Source organism: Panthera leo, chromosome E2 (genome assembly GCF_018350215.1).
Source record: "Panthera leo isolate Ple1 chromosome E2, P.leo_Ple1_pat1.1, whole genome shotgun sequence".
Taxonomy (NCBI): domain Eukaryota; kingdom Metazoa; phylum Chordata; class Mammalia; order Carnivora; family Felidae; genus Panthera; species Panthera leo.
This window is the reverse complement of record NC_056693.1, coordinates 6,771,522-6,787,626: the sequence shown is the minus strand read 5'-3', so window position 1 is coordinate 6,787,626 and position 16,105 is coordinate 6,771,522. Positions and strand designations below refer to the sequence as shown.

Genomic DNA, 16,105 nt, shown 5'->3' with positions numbered 1-16,105 from the left:
CGCGTCGTTCCAGAGACGCGAATTCTGGCGCTGGGTTCGGCCTCTGTGACGTCATATTGCAGCGCCCGCTCCAGGCTACTTGAAGGGAGCAGCCAGTTCTCCACCTATTGCCCTACCGCGGGGGTCATCTCTTTTTCTGTTTTTCGCGGGAAGGCCCAAGACGGTGAGAAGCTATTGAAAACGCTTTATTTCACTTCATTTCCAGGCCACTTGACCCCCTGGGCCCCGAATTTACAACTTCCACCAGGGGCAGTGCATAAACTGCTTAGCTTCTCAGAAACTCGGGCCTGCCCAGAATTCTTCTCGGGACGGGCCGAGAAGGTGGCGGACTTTGACACTTTGATTTCAAGGCTAGGGAAAAGCCGGGTGGGCGCAGCCAGCGTAGAAGTTCGACCGGGAGGAAGCCCGAGCCGAAGGGAACAACAGTTGGGAGGGAACCCGGCTAGCATCTTGGGAATGCTGGCTAGAGGGGGCTTTGTGGAGAAAGTGGCATTTCAGGCCAGTCTAGGGTGTAGAGAACCGCTGAAAAAGCCGTTGGTCAGAGAGTAGGTAAACAGAATCATAGAGCTCTTGGTATGATTTGTGTAGGAGAAAATGTGGCTGGTGGTTGTTAGGGGTCAACAGAAGGGGCAGAGCCAATGGAGGATCGTGGCTCTCCCACGGTGGAAGGAGCCAAAGGCTGGGCAAGATTTTCCTTCCATAAAGATGGAAAATTCCTTGCATCAAAAGTGCTGATGCGGGGGCGGGGGGTGGGGGGGGGGCGCCTGGGTGGCTCAGTCGGCCAAGCATCCGACTTTGGCTCAGGTCCTGATCTCACGGTTCGTGAGTTCCAATCCCGCGTTGGGCTCTGTGCTAACAACTCAGAACCTGGAGCCTGCTTCCATTCTGTTTCCCTCTCTCTCTGCCCCTCCTCCACTCACACTCTGTCTGTGTCTCTCTCAAAAATAAATTAAAAAAAAAAATTAAAAACATTTAAAAAAAAGTGCTGAGGGGGCCTCTCTGGCTCAGTTGGTAGAGCATGTGACTCTTGATCTTGGGGGTAGATTGTATTTAAAATTAAAAACTTAAAAAAAAAAAAAACTCTAAGAAAGGGAAGTGGTTGTATTCAATATTTCAGCCCAAATGATTAAACTGAGGAGCTCCCAGTGCAAAACTCATTCCCCATAGTTACACAACCACAATCAGAGCGCCTCCCCATTAAAGGGATTAATGATTCATTCATTCACTCAGCAGATGCTTATAAAATGTGGCAAACACTGTTCTGCGTGCTGGGGATACAAAAGCTATAAGTGCAGACAAAAATACCCTTCGTGGAGCTTAACGTTCTACTGACATGCAGAATGTAAAATTGATGGTTTGAATGTAAAGTTGCAAGACTGTTATGAGTCCTGCCTGCAATGCCTACCAGCCAGAGCATAACCAAAGATAAATTACCGAAGATCATTATTTTTTTTTAAAGCCTGTATTATTAGCTTCCATGCTTTAAGGAAAAAATAATTTTTAGAGAATGAGAGAGCCGGGGGACAGGCAGAGAGAGAGAATCTTAAGCAGTCTCCATGCTCAGCACACAGCCAGACTTGGGGCTCCATCCCACAACCCCAGGATCATGACCTGAGCCAACATCAAGAGTTGGACCCACCGAGAGGTGCCTGGGTGGCCCAGTTGGTTGTGTCGGACTTCGGCTCAGGTCATGCTCTCGTGATCCATGCAGTACAGCCCCGCATCAGGCTTTGCACCGACACCTCAGAGCCTGGAACCTGCTTCAGATCATGTGTCTCCCTTTCTCTCTGCTTCCCTCAAAAATAAATAAACATTAAAAAAAAAAAAAAAAAAAAGAGTTGGATGCACTGACTGAGCCAACCAGGCACTCCAAAGATGATTATTCTTGAGTCTTAAGATCTAATGGGATATGCTTTGCTAGGTTTGGGATTTGCTTGGGACTCATCACCCCCTTTCTTCACCCCCTTTCTTCTAATTTCTCTCTCTTGGAATGGGAATGTCTATCCTACCCCTGTCCCACCATTTTTTTTTGGAAGTGAATCACCTCTCTAATTTTAGTTCACAGCTGGAGAGGAATTTTGCCTCAGGGTAAATTGTACCAGAAGTCTCACCTATATCTGATTTAGATGAGACTTAGATTATATAGACTTTAGAGTTGATGCTGGAATGAGTTAGACTTTGAGGGTTGTTGGGATGGAATGTGTTTTGCATGCAAAAAGGTCATGAATTGGGGGGTGGTTAAGGGTGGAATATTATGGACTGAATGTTGGTGTCCTCTTAGATTCACGGGTAGAAACCCTAACACCCAGTGTGGCCATATTAGGGGATGGGACCTCTAATGAAGTCATTAAAATTAAATGAGGTCAAAGGGTAGGGCTCTGATCTTAGTAGTTTGGTGTCCTTAGTACAAGAGTCACCAGAGTGCTCTTTGTCTGTGCAGACAAACTGAGGAAATGCCTTGCAAGGACATGGGGAGATGGCAGCTAGAGTCCTGACCAGAAACCAAATCTGCTGGAAACTGGATTGTGAACTTCTAGCCTCAGGAACTGTAAGAAAATGAATTTCTGTTGTTTCAAACACCCACTCTGTGTTATTTTGTTATGACAGCCAAAGCAGTCTAATACAGTGGTGAGGGGTGCCTGGATGGCTCAGTCGGCTAAGCATCTGACTTAGGCGCAGGTCATGATCTCACAGTTAATGAGTTTGAGTCCCACATTAGGTGAGCTTGAGCCCCATTTTGGGTGAGCCCCGCTTCTCTCTCTCTTCCTGTCTTTCTCTCTGCCCCTTGTGGGATTCTCTCACCCCGCCCTTGCTCACTTGCGTCCTCTCTCAATTAAAAAAAAAAAAAAAAAAATTAAACCAACTAACTTAATTTGCATCCCTTGGATAAACACAATGTAGTTATGAAGTATTTATTTTTTTATATATATTGCTTATATAAAGAGAATCCTGGGAAACATTTGTGGGATTATGGTAAAAAGGAATAAAAATTTGGATCAGGCAAACTTAACAATATGGGCTGACCATGAATGGATTCTGGCTTTAATGTGTAAGCTCAGTTAGAATGGCTTTAGTTTGCTTTGTTGGTTGAATGTAACCTGACTCAAAGGTGGCCTAAAGTTTAAATGCCAGAAATTTCTTCATATTTTTTAAAGATTCTGAAAGTATATGGAGTTAGAAATGCTAATGTGTAATTATGTAAAGCCAGTTTATCCATCCCCTAAAAATATATCCTAGGGTTTAAAAAAAAAAAAAAAAAAGTGTCCCAGGAGCATCCAGAAGATAATCTCTTCAACGAGGCTGATCTGGCTGCAGAAAACTGAAGTATACTATTACAAGATTCTAGTACTACATGTGAAAAGTATGATAACTTGAAGATACACTGTTAAGTGAATGATACATTCTGTAAACTCTAAAGGAACCACTTAAATAACAAAGTTACACCTAATGAGCCAACAAAGGATATAAATAATCATAAAACATAGCTACTCCAAAAGAAGGTAGAAAAAGACAAAAAGGAGAGCAAAACCAGATAGAATAAATAATAAATTGCACATTATTTGAACATAACCACATTAATTATGAATGACCTAAATACCCCAATAAAAAGAGATTGTCAACTAGATTAAAAAACAAAACAAACAAAAACCTAGGTCTAACTATATGCTGCCTACTTTTTTAAAAAATACTTATTTTTGAGAGAGAGAGAGGGAGAGAATCCCAAGCACACTCTGCACTAGAGCCCAGTGTAGGGCTCGAACTCACAAACCATGGTAACATGACCTGAACCAAAATCAAGAGTCAGATGCTTAACTGAACTACTCACTTTAAATACTGAAAACTCACTTTAAATACTGTCACAATTAGGTTAAAAGTAAACCATGTTGGGATGCCTGGCTGGCTCAGTCGGTAGAGTATGCGACTTGATTTCAGGGTTGTGATTTGTAGAGACTACTTAAATAAAAACTTAAAAAAAAAGTAAACCATGTTTTGTTTTTGTTTTTTGGTGCTTATTTATTTATTTTGAGAGAAAGAGAGAGATACACACAGCATCTGAAGCAGGCTCCAGGCTCCGAGTTGTCAGCACAGAGCCAGCACAGCACATGGGCTTGAACCCATGAACCCCAAGATCATGACATGAGTTGAAGTCAGACACTCAACTGACTGAGCCACCCAGACCCAAAAAATAAACCATATTAAATAGAGATATGAATGATCTAAAAAGAAAGGCCCAATTCAAATTTCTAGAAATAAGACATACTCTTGATGGGATTGATGGCAGAGTAAACATTGTTTCTTTTTAGTGTTTATTTATGTTTGAGAGAAAGAGGGAGACAGAGTGTGAGTGAGGGGTGGGGGCAGAGAGAGAGAGAGACACAGAATCCAAAGCAGGCTCTAGGCCCTTGAGCTGTCAACACAGAGCCTCATGTGGGGCTTAAACCCATGGACCACAAGATCATGACCTGAGCTGAAGTTGGAAGCTTAAAGGACTTATCCACCCAGGTGTCCCTAGCAGAGTAGACATTGTATAAGAAAAAATTAGTGAACTGAAAAGACACAGCAATACAAACTATCCAAAATGAAAAACAGGTGGGTAACAGGTAAACATAGTTTACCCTATTCGTGTATGCAAAACATCAGTGAACTTTATGGCAAGGCAAAAGAAAGTACAAATTTAAGCATAGTGAGAACAAAAGATTTTATTAAAAAGTGAAAAACTGTTCAGAGAACCTGAACTTAAAAAAAAAAAGGCGGCCTTATGTTCTTGGCCAAGTGGCAAAAGAGGTATTGTGAGGAATGCCTAGGGGAAACTGCTAACTGCCCTTCACTCTCTGATCAAGATAGTGAACAAACAACAGTATTCTGGGAAGGTTTATAAAATATGAAGTAAAATGTATTACTTATCAACCCAAGACATTGTTGTTATTAACATGTTAATCATTCCTCTTTTTGATATAATGGAATACAGCTATAACCGTTTATACAATGTTCTTGTTCGCTCAATCTAGCATTGATATCAGTTCTAGGTCACTTTTGATTGGTCTTTCAACACTGGTCACATTTTCCTGCCTGATAGGTTTGTCAACTTTATTATGGGATTATGGGGGAGTAGGTACAACAGGGGAGATCAGGATATTTTTGCACTCTATTTATTTATTTAATTTATTGAGAGAGAGGAGAGTGGGGGTGGAGGGGCAGAGAGAGAGAATCCCAAGCAGGCTCTGCACTGTCAGTGCAGGGCCCAGCGTGGGACTCGAACCCACAAACTGTGAGATCATGACCTGAGCCCAAACCGAGTTGGATGCTAACCGACTGAGCCACCCAGACGCCTCTCTTACAAATATTCTTGAAGCACTCCTCTTACAAAGAATTGTTTTGGGATACATTGAGGTTACTTGAAAAGTTTGGTCCTTTCTGGCCCTGTTTTATTTGGTTAGTTAATTTCTTCCTGGCCCTGCTTTAAATCTCAGTTAAGCAAGATTGCTTATTGGATGGGATTCAGTCAACTAACCATGTGTATCAAGTGCCTACCCTATATCACATATTCTTCTAGACATCTTGTATACAGGGGTTATCAGAAGTTCCCTACCCTCATGAAGCTTATAGTCTAACTTTTACAGTGTATAACTTACATTCAAGACCTTACACTTGCGCATAAAGTTGATATTGTAATATGGTTTGTATTAAAATTGGTAACGTTTATACATGACCCAAGGTCTTTATATTCCATACCAAAATCTCGAAGAAAACAAGTGAAATGTTCTCTCCAAGTGATTCTAGTGGAGTTTAGGTCATTTACAAAAAAAATCAGCTGCCTAAATGCCACTCAACTATCTCGTCTGACAGACCTCTACCTTTAGTTTCTCCCTGAGACCTGACCTCATGCCCTTTTCAGATCAGTTTTTCACCAGTAGATGTGGTCTGAACTTCTTCCTGTATTGTTTATGCCAGCCCCTGTGATTACCCCTGACTACATTTAACTAATTATACATATCAGATTCCAAAAATACTTTCCAGGCTGGTTACAGGCCTTCAGTAATTCCAGCACTAGATTCACCCTACTCTTCCAGAAACCCTATGCCTACTCTAGGTCCAAATCCAAGTCTCTCTGGCTTTGTGGAGCATGAGATACCAGTCCAAGGCTGATTCTATGAAGATCTACTTTTGTCTTCCTCATGTTTGTAGGACTCAGAGTCCCTCTGAGTTGAGAGAAAATGGGAATAGATGCTAGGAAGAATGTTGGGGTGGTTCCATCAATGAAGCAAAAGTTAGGGTTAGACAGGGTACTGCCTCCAAGGGGAGGCAACTGGATAGTTATCCAGGCATTTAGAACTTCAGATTCCCAGCATTCTGAGAATTCAATAATCAGGGAAGGGACGGGGAGAGCTAGAATGGAAGTAATCCTCTTAATTTGTGTTCAGATTGCCTACCTTACTTTCTCATGTTTTCAAAAATGACTACTGAGAGCTTTGTTGGAATGTATTTTGTTATTTAATGTGTAGGTTTAAATTACTAATTGTACTTGGGCTTTTAGTTCATTTTGCAAACCTGGTTTCTCTATCTTTTCAGGTCTAGAAAATTTTAAAAATCGCTTTTATGGTGACATTGTGTAATGCTTGCTCTTATTTTTAAATTGAACTTAAACTCATCAAAGGACATTAAATTATATTCATGAGTTTAAAATATTCATTTCTTTTTGAAGGACTTAAGTTGCCTGAAATAAAATCTAAAGCCAAAGAAATGCAACAGGGTAAACATTATATGATACTGAAGAATTTTAGAATTGAAGAAAATTTTAGAAAAAGAGAAAGAGGTGCACCTGAGGTTACTTGGAAAGTTTGGTCCTTTCTGGCCCTGTTTTATTATTTACTTAATTTCTTCCTGGCCCTGTTTTAATTCTGAATGGCTCAGTTGGTTGAGCTTCCAACTCTTGATTTCAGTGGAGGTCATGATCCCAGGGTCATGCTTGAGTCTCTCTCTCCCTCTGCCCCTATCCCCAGCTCACATGCGTACACTCTCTCTCTCTAAAACAAAATTAAAAAAAAAAAGAATCCACAAATGGGAAAAGTGAATATAGTGTGATAATGTTAGCCAGTGATGTAGGGCAGAAACTATCTCCTCTAAATTATGGAATCACTAACATGGTAATTAGGAATGTGGTTCAAGGTACCCTGTCTGAAAATGTTCATCAGGTGTATTACATGACATATAGGTCAAATTAGAAAAGGTACATAAAGCTCTCAAATGTTCCTCATCTTCACAAACCTTTGTTTCACAAGAACTTTAGTATTTCGTTAAAGGAATTCCACAATTAGTGGATTAACAGTTTTATTTCTCTGTGATTTTACCTGCTAATGCGTGAGGCATAATGTACCACTGAAATCCCAGCCATGTTCACTGCTTTTTTTTTTTTTAATGTTTATTTTTGAGAGAGAGAGAGAGAGACAGCTGAGCGGGGGGAGGGGCAGAGAGAGAGGGAGACACAGAATCTGAAGCAGGCTCCAGGCTCTGAGCTGTCAGCACAGAGCCCGACACGGGGCTTGAGCTCACGAACCGTGAGATCATGACCTGAGCCACCTAGGTGCCCCACGTTCATTGCCTCCTGTTTCTCCTCAGTATGAACTGACATATTAAGGGTAGGGACTTTCCCACTATTGCCATGTTTCTACTCACTATAAGCTCCCTGATGAGCTATGTTGATCACTGATGACAGACAGAGTCGGTCTTCTAAAACTAGCCTCTGCACTCATGGGTTTTGTTCGTGTATAACCATATTATCAGCAAGACATTATTGCTCAAGGCTTTTCGTAATAGAATGTGCCAGTTTTTTTCTATGTGTTTTTCGTGACATAAAATAAGATGTAATTGACCACTGAAGGCACAACCACATTCGCTGCATTCATAAGGTTTCTCTCCTGTACAAATTCTCCGTTATTTCCTGAGGGTGCACATCTGGCAGCTGGCTGTCCCACTAGGACCGCATTCCTATCTGCGAGGAGCCCACTGATATTTAATGAGGTCTGAGGGATCGCGGAAGGCATCTGTGCAGTCACTGTATTAACAGGGCTTTTCCCCTGCATGAATTCACTAGTATCTAATAAGCTGTGACCCTCTGTGGAAGAATATTCAACCTTCACTGAATCTACATGTTTCTCTCTTGTGTGTATCCTCTTATGTTTAACAAGGCATGACATGTGGGAGAAAGCTTTCCCACATTCATTGCATCCATAGGGTCTCTCTCCTGTGTGAGTTCTTTGATGGACAGTGAGCATTGTCTTTGTAGTGAAGGCTTTCCCACAGTCACTGCATTTATAGGGTTTCTCTCCTGTGTGAATTCTCTGATGTTTAATGAGTCCTGATTTCTGTGAACAAGATTTTCCACATTCAGTACATACGAAGGGAGTCTTTCCTGTATGAAATCGCTGATGTGCTATCAGGCACGCCTTCTGGCTGAAGGCCTTACCACATTCAATGCATCCATAGGGTTTCTCTCCAGTATGAGTTCGTTGATGTATAAGGAGATTGCCCTTCTGAATGAAACCTTTTCCACATTCACTGCATATATAAGATTTCTCTCCTGTATGAGTTTTCTGATGTAGAATGAGTTGTGATTTTCTGGCAAAACCTTTTCCACATTCACTGCACTGATGGGGCCTTTCTCCTCTTTCATTTCTCTGATGTATAATGAGTTCTGCCTTCCTGCAGAAGGCTTTGCCACATTCAGTACATCCATAAGGTTTCTCTCCTGTGTGAGTTCTCTGGTGTTCAGTCAGCTTGAACTTTCTGGAGAATGCTTTCCCACATATACCGCAGCCATGGGGTTTATTTCCTGTATGAATCTTCTGATGTTCAGTAAGCTGAAATTTCCTGAGGAAGGCTTTCCCACACTCACAGCACTCATAGGGTTTCTCTCCTTTGTGAATTCGCTGATGTTCAGTGAGCTTGAACTTCTTGGAGAAGGTTCTCCCACATACACTACACCCATGGGGTTTTTTTCCTGTATGAATTCTCTTATGTTCTGTGAGCCGAGACTTCTTGAGGAAGGCTTTCCCACATTCAGGACATTCGTGGGCCGTCTCTATTTTGTGTATTTGCTGATGTTTAAGGAATTGTGACTTAGTGCTGGTGGGCCTTCTACTTTCATGGAATTGAATTTCGGTGTGAGTTTGCTTGTGATTAGCACTGAGAAAAGATCTCCCGTCTCCACCAGACTCAGCCGGCTCTTTGTCACAGCTTCTACTTCGGTTGATTAAGTGTGGCTTCAAAGTTTTTCCACGTAAATGAAACCTATCATGATTTGGCCTGAAAGGAAAATGACTTTTGCTCTGATGAACAGTCTTTCCACATGTGTTCAGTTCATAACACTGTTCCATCCTCTTCGGCATTTTGAGATTTTCTAAGTGCTGAGGCAGATGATCGTCAACTCTCTCAATTTCTAGGAAAGAAGACAACGGTGAATCTTTCCACGACCATCATATGGAATAAAACTGCTTCAAAAGTACTGTGGGGTGGGCTGGCTCTTTAGTGGAAAACTTTTAGTATCAACATAAAAGAAATTCCAAGCATATCCTTGTATACATATTCCTTATCTCTTTTTAAAAAAAGCTCTTAAAATTGTAGCTAAATACACATAAGGTAAAATTTGCCATTTTAACCATTTTTAAGCGTACAGTTCTGTGTCATTAAGTACAGTCACGCTGTGGTGCAGCCACCACCATCATCCATCTCTAGAACATTTCTATCTTCCCCACCTAAAAAAATTCTGTACTCATGAAACACTAACTTATCTGTTAGAAATGTTTAAAAACACAGTAATACAAATACAACAAACCAAAAGATGACAGCTGTCAGTGTCATATAGGGTAAATTCACAACAGATCAAGAATTATCTGCTTTGTAAGTAAGGCCCTGGAGACAGTAAAATACAAGGAAGTCACTAGCAGCATCAGATCACAGAGGCTGGAGGGATACCTGATTCAAAATGGTAAGAGACAAAATCCACTCATTCAATACATCCTTCTTAAGTGGCTACTACCATATACCAGGTATCATGTTAGTGTTGGAGAAATAAAAAAAATACTCTTTATTTTCACTGAACTCCTACTCTAAGGATGGAAAGAGAAACAGAATAAATATGCAAGAAAAAGAAGAAAGTAGGCAATTGCAAATGTGACCCTAGTTTGAGGAAGCAAAGGGAATGAAAAGTGGAAGAAATCTGGATGTGTTTTGAAGAATGGATAAGACCCATTACTGGATTTATCTGGGGATAAGTAACAGGAGGAAATCAAAGCGTGTTCCTAAGTGTTTGGCTTGAGCTAATGGGTAAGTGGGTGATGCCTTTTAATAAAATGAAGATGTTGTTCAAGTTCAAATGGGATGAGAACAAGTGCATTTTGAAGCACATCACCCTTGAGGTAATTATTAGATATCCAAGTACAGACATGGAAAACCCAGTCAGATATATATGAAACTTGAGAGAGGTCTTAAATGGAGATATGTGGAAATCATCAGAACGTAAATATCACTAAGGTCAGAGTGTTAAACGGGATCACATTTCAGAAGGTCAAGACTGAAAGCAGATGAAGGCACAAGACTATGACCTTAGTCATTTCAACATACAGAGCTTTGGGACTCTGAGAGACCGCTGAAGAGACCCAAGCATCAACCACACTGATAGAGAAATAAGCGGACCCAGTGTTAGAACAAATATCCCAGAGACAAGTCGGAATGTTGGATGCATAGAATCTGATTTCAAAAAAATTCTAACAGACTCCGGGTGCTCACCTTGTTGCTAAAACACGTCATTCTTGTTCATTATGTAGACCATCATCAAATGAACTTTCCCAAACACTCTAACCTTTCTTCTAGGTGTGACACATTCTCTCATGTTCTCACAGAAAGAGGGACATGATCATCCTTACAGACTTTTACAACATGCACAGTCTTCTCTACAAGCAGATCTGCTGCACCAGATGTGGGAACTGTCACCTTCTTCATCATACTGTACCTGCATGGAGATCATACTGGAGTTTCTCCCATTTCACTGTCCCTGACAGACTAATCTCTCGTCTTGCCACTAACAGCTTCTTCCTTAATTCTACACTCTTTATGTTATCGGCAAGACTTCTGGTCAACAGTAGACTATTAATAGTTAGGTTATGGGGTATCATTTAAGGGGTCCTAATGGACCACCTTCCTCCTGAATCAAGACTCTGGCAGGTTTGCCTTTAGTTTTACTTAGAACATCTGGCTACACCTTACTATTGCTACAGTGCCTACCTACAGAAATTTAGAAAACCTAACCTCTACCGTGCCCTGTTAATTGCTAACATGGAAAAATCACAAAAGTAACCTGGTGATAAACTTTTACATTAGCATAGTGTGCCCAGTTTACCCAATTTTCCACTCACTAGTCTCCAACAAATACTTTCTGACCTTGACCTTCATGTGGCTGGTTTTAGGCCAATCTTTTGACAGTCCCCATATGGCTGTGCGTATTTCCAATTTTTTGGCATGTTTCTTCATCATCTTCTTCAAAGCCTAGCTATATCTCTTGCAACGTAAGGTACTTTGTGATACTATCATTCTCCATTCCTTCTTTACCACTTTAGGTTACTTTTCTTCTAAACTTCTAAAACACAGTTGACTGTTAAACCACATGGGAGGTTAGGGGTGCCAACCCCCCCTTCCCTGTGGTTGAAAATACACATTAACTTTTGACTTACCCAAAACCTATTAATAGTCTACTGTTGACCAGAAGCCTTGCTGATAACATAAAGACATTAACACATATTTTGTCTGTTTATATGTGTTATATACTGTATTCTTATTAAAAAAAAAAAAAAGCTAGAGAAAAATGTGTTATTTAAAAAATCATAAATTAGGGGCGCCTGGGTGGCTCAGTTGGTTGGGTGACCGACTTCGGTTCAGGTCATGATCTCAGTTTGTGAGTTCGAGCCTCGCGTCGGGCTCTGTGCTGACGGCTCAGAGCCTGGAGCGTATTTCAGATTCTGTGTCTCCCCCTCTCTCTACCCCTCCCCTGCTCATGCTCTGTGTCTGTCTCTCAATAATAAATAAATGTTAAAAAAATTTTTAAAAAAATCATAAATTACATTTACAGAACTGTATTGGAAAAAAAAATGTGTATAAGTGGACCTGTGCCTTTTAAACCTGTGTTGCTCAAGGGTCAACTGTAGTCCCTATGTTTATTATTTGCTTGAATTTTGTAGAGCCTTGAATTACAGCAAAAACATCTCACACAATCAAAAGCTTCATTTCTAAATATTACATGAAGATCTGTCCAATCTTTGCTTATCAAATCTTTGGTGTAGAGAAACACTTAACTTTGTTTCCCACTAATTTCAATCTCTTTTACTGTGTGTTAGGACTGTAGTTCATCGGCTTGGGTCACAATAGCACCCTTGGGGGGCTCTGCATAAAGACATATGCGGGCCCTGAACCCTATTCTAATAAAACCCAACTCTCTGAGGAAGCAGCGTTGGTAAGATTATAATGAAAACTCCTTCAATACCAATCTGGCATTTAAGAAATCCTTGATATACAGATGGAAAAGTGTGGGTCTCTCTCCAACCTGGCTACAATAGTTATTTGATGAAGACATAAATGGATGACCAAGATGTATTTTCTTCTTGTACAAGGAGGAATGAAAAGCAAGCCCTTGACACAAGAATAGTAAAGAAGCCTCAGGTACCACCAAATCATAGAGATATAGTATCTTCAGGAGTGGCTGGTTAACTGGGCCAAAGTACAATTCAGAGAAGAAAGATAATACTATATTTTTGTTTAGCAATAAACCATCTCATGGGAAGAATTCAAAGTGAAAATATATATTATTTGAGTGGGAAGAACAAACAAAAAATGACCTACTTCTCCCTGAGTTCTTACCTTACTTGATGCATTGTCAACTCTCTAGAAAATGTTTGACTTTCGGGGCGCCTGGGTGGCGCAGTCGGTTAAGCGTCCGACTTCAGCCAGGTCACGATCTCGCGGTCTGTGAGTTCGAGCCCCGCGTCAGGCTCTGGGCTGATGGCTCGGAGCCTGGAGCCTGTTTCCGATTCTGTGTCTCCCTCTCTCTCTGCCCCTCCCCCGTTCATGCTCTGTCTCTCTCTGTCCCAAAAATAAATAAAAAACGTTGAAAAAAAAAAAAAAAAAAAAAAAGAAAATGTTTGACTTTGTCTTGCTCATCATGCGCTCTCTCTCTCTACCATGTTTGTTACACACTCATCTGTTGATCCCTGACTGTCCAAGGCTCTTGTTTTCTTTATCTGGATCCACTCCCCAGGATATCTCATCTGGTCCAAATTTCTTTCTCTGCACCTCACCTCTCCCTGACCTTTCCAGGTACATCAAACTGCAACAGAGAGCCCCCCTTAGATGCTAACAAGCACATCTAACTTACAATCTCCGTTATAGAACTCTTGACTTCCCAGCCCAAATCTCCTCCTCCCACATACCTTCTCTATCACAGTGAATGACAGAAGAGTCACTCTTCTGGTGACTCATGCTAAAAATTCTTAGCATCATCATTCATCTGTCTCCTTTTCTCACCCCATGTTGTGGGTTGAACTTGTTCCCCAAGGAGATATATTCAATTGCTAACCCCCTGGTACCTGTGAATGTGACCTTTTTTGGAAATAGTCTTTGCAGATATAAACAAGTTAAGATGAGCTCACTTTCGGGGCACCTGGGTGGCTCAGTCGGTTAAGCATCCGGCTTCTCTCAGGTCATGATCTCGCGGTCTGTGGGTTCGAGCCCCGCGTCAGGCTCTGTGCTGACAGCTCAGAGCCTGGAGCCTGTTTCAGAGTCTATGTCTCCCTCTTCCTCTGACCCTCCCCTGTTCATGCTCTCTCTCTCTCTGTCTCAAAAATAAATAAATGTTAAATATCTTAAAAAAAAAAAAAAAAAAAAGGTGAGCTCACTTTGGATTAGGGTATGACTGGCATCTTTATAAGGAAAAGGAGATTTGGGACACAGACACAGAAAATATACACGGAAATGGCCATAGGATGACAGAAGCAAAGACTGGAAGGGTGTTCCTACAAGTCAAGGAAGGCCAACAATTTCCAACAACCACCAAAAGCTAGAAAGAGGCAAGAAAAGATTCCTATTTCGACTCTGGAGGGAACATAGCCTGCCAACACCTTGATTTCCAACTTTTAGCATCTAGAACTAAAAGGTAAATTTCTGTTGTTTTATGCCACCTAACTTACAGTTATCTGTTAAGCAGCCCTAGGAAACTAAGATACCTGATATCTATTTTGATGGCAAATCCAGAATCTTCTATTACTCACATCTCAAGCCTAGGGAAGCCACCAATGACCAGGTCTCCTATCTGGCTTTCTGCTTCAACTTCTGCCCTATTCCAGTCTACCCATAGTCAAAGTGACACTTCCAAAATATAAATTATATCTGTCACTGCTATACTATAAACTTTGTTTCTCACTTTACTAGGAGTAAAATCAAGTCCTCAGAATGGACTACAAGGCCCTCCATGACCAACCAACCTATCACCACTACTCCATTGACTTCATCTCCAGTAATTTTCCCTCTTGCTCACTCTGCAGTATCCACACAGGCTTCTTTGATGTTCCTCAGACACATTCTTGCCTCTGGCTCTGCACTTCCCATTCTCTTCATTTTTCACCCAGGAAACCTACTCCCTGTCACTCATCCTCTGCTCACAGGCGTTTTGTAGTCCACAGACATTCCTATTTGTAGAAGGGCAGACCCCATCCCTTCCACCCACTGTTCCGTGATGCCAACGGATTGGTGTTCACAGCCCTTTTCACCACTAGACATAGTTTCTATGTACTTTTCCCACTTCTTAAATTGTGATAAAATCCACAACACAAAATTTATCATCTTAACCACTCTGAGTTTACAGTTTATATTCATAATGTCATGCAAGCATCATCACTATCCATCTTCATAACTCTTTTCATCTAATAAAATTGAAACTCTGCATGTTTACTTTTGTTATATTTATGCCTCCCCCTTTCTGAGAGTAGAGACTTTAGGTCTTTGAAAGAAATAAAATTTCTGTGTCATGGATGATAATAGGGTCAACTGCAACTTACTGTCATCAATCTATGGGGAGACAAGGGAAAGCTTTAGGGACAATAATCCATTAACAAAATCTAAGTTGAATTAAGAAAGAGTAGAATTAACAAATATACAAAGGAATTACAGTAAAGCGGACAGGAGGCTTTATTTAGGCTAGGAACTGAGAAGAAGAAATTGTATCCTAATTAAAGAAGAGGAACAGCAGACACCTTAAATACCCTAGAGACTAGAGAAGGTTCAAGGTAATCACAGCATGGCCAGGATTTAAGATGTACAGAAGTACAAGAGAATTTCAAATTAAAAATTTTTTTTAATATTTATTTAAACATTATCATTGTCTTTTTTAAAAACTGAAATTCTCTTGGGGCACACCTAGGTGGCTCAGCCGGTTAAGCCTCCCACTTCGGCTCAGATCATGATCTCACAGTTCGAGCCCTGTGTCAGGCTCTGTGCTGACAGCTCAGAGCCTGGAGCCTGCTTCGGATTCTGTGTTTCCCTCCCTCTCTGCCCCTCCCCCGCTGGTGCTCTGTCTCTCTCTCTCTCCCTCCCTCAAAAATAAAAAATAAAATAAACATAAAAAATTGTTTTAAAAAATAAAATAAAAAGACAATGTAAAATAATGTAATGTCAATTATACCTCAACAAAACCCTAGCAAATATTAAAAATAAATTTTTAATGAAAAAGATGATGGAAAAGGGTTTTCTTAGAGGGAAGATCATTCTAGTTTCTCACATAAGTGTGAACTCTAGGGAGTTGCCATGGAAAGAGGTAAGCTACAGCTGACCCTTGAACAACACAGGAGTTGGGGTACCGACCCTCTGGGGCAGTCGAAAATATACATGCAACTTTGACTCCCCCAAAACACAACTAGTAATAGCCTATTGTTGATTGAAAGCCTTACTACCAACAGCCAGTTAGCACATATTTTATATATGTATTATATACTGTATTCTTACAATAAAGTGAGCAGAGGAAAGAAAATGTTAAGGAAATCATACAAGAGACAGTATATTTATAGTA

At 40.8% G+C, this 16,105-nt stretch overlaps 1 protein-coding gene and 1 long non-coding RNA gene across 7 annotated transcripts in view; one reads left to right on the top strand and one right to left on the bottom strand.

The window, feature by feature from the left end:
• Positions 1–69: 69 nt before the first annotated feature.
• LOC122209094 overlaps positions 70–16,105 on the top strand; it is a 53,412-nt gene continuing 37,376 nt past the window's right edge. Inside the window, exons 1-3 of one of the 3 annotated variants that reach the window (XR_006197444.1) lie at positions 71–163; positions 2,441–2,548; positions 10,870–11,723. This is a non-coding gene — a long non-coding RNA (uncharacterized LOC122209094). Of the gene's footprint in view, positions 164–2,440; positions 2,549–10,869; positions 11,724–16,105 lie in introns of those variants that run through there. The other 2 variants (XR_006197442.1, XR_006197443.1) reach the window with 2 other exon arrangements.
• Positions 7,545–16,105, bottom strand: part of LOC122209065 (zinc finger protein 613-like) — a 36,607-nt gene continuing 28,046 nt past the window's right edge. For 3 of the 4 annotated variants that reach the window (XM_042920678.1, XM_042920679.1, XM_042920680.1), the window contains one exon: positions 7,545–9,436. In XM_042920678.1, the coding sequence (XP_042776612.1) occupies positions 7,833–9,436 (1,604 nt within the window). In that variant the 3' untranslated portion in view covers positions 7,545–7,832. The remainder of the gene's footprint in view (positions 9,437–16,105) is intronic. The other variant, XM_042920681.1, reaches the window with a different exon arrangement.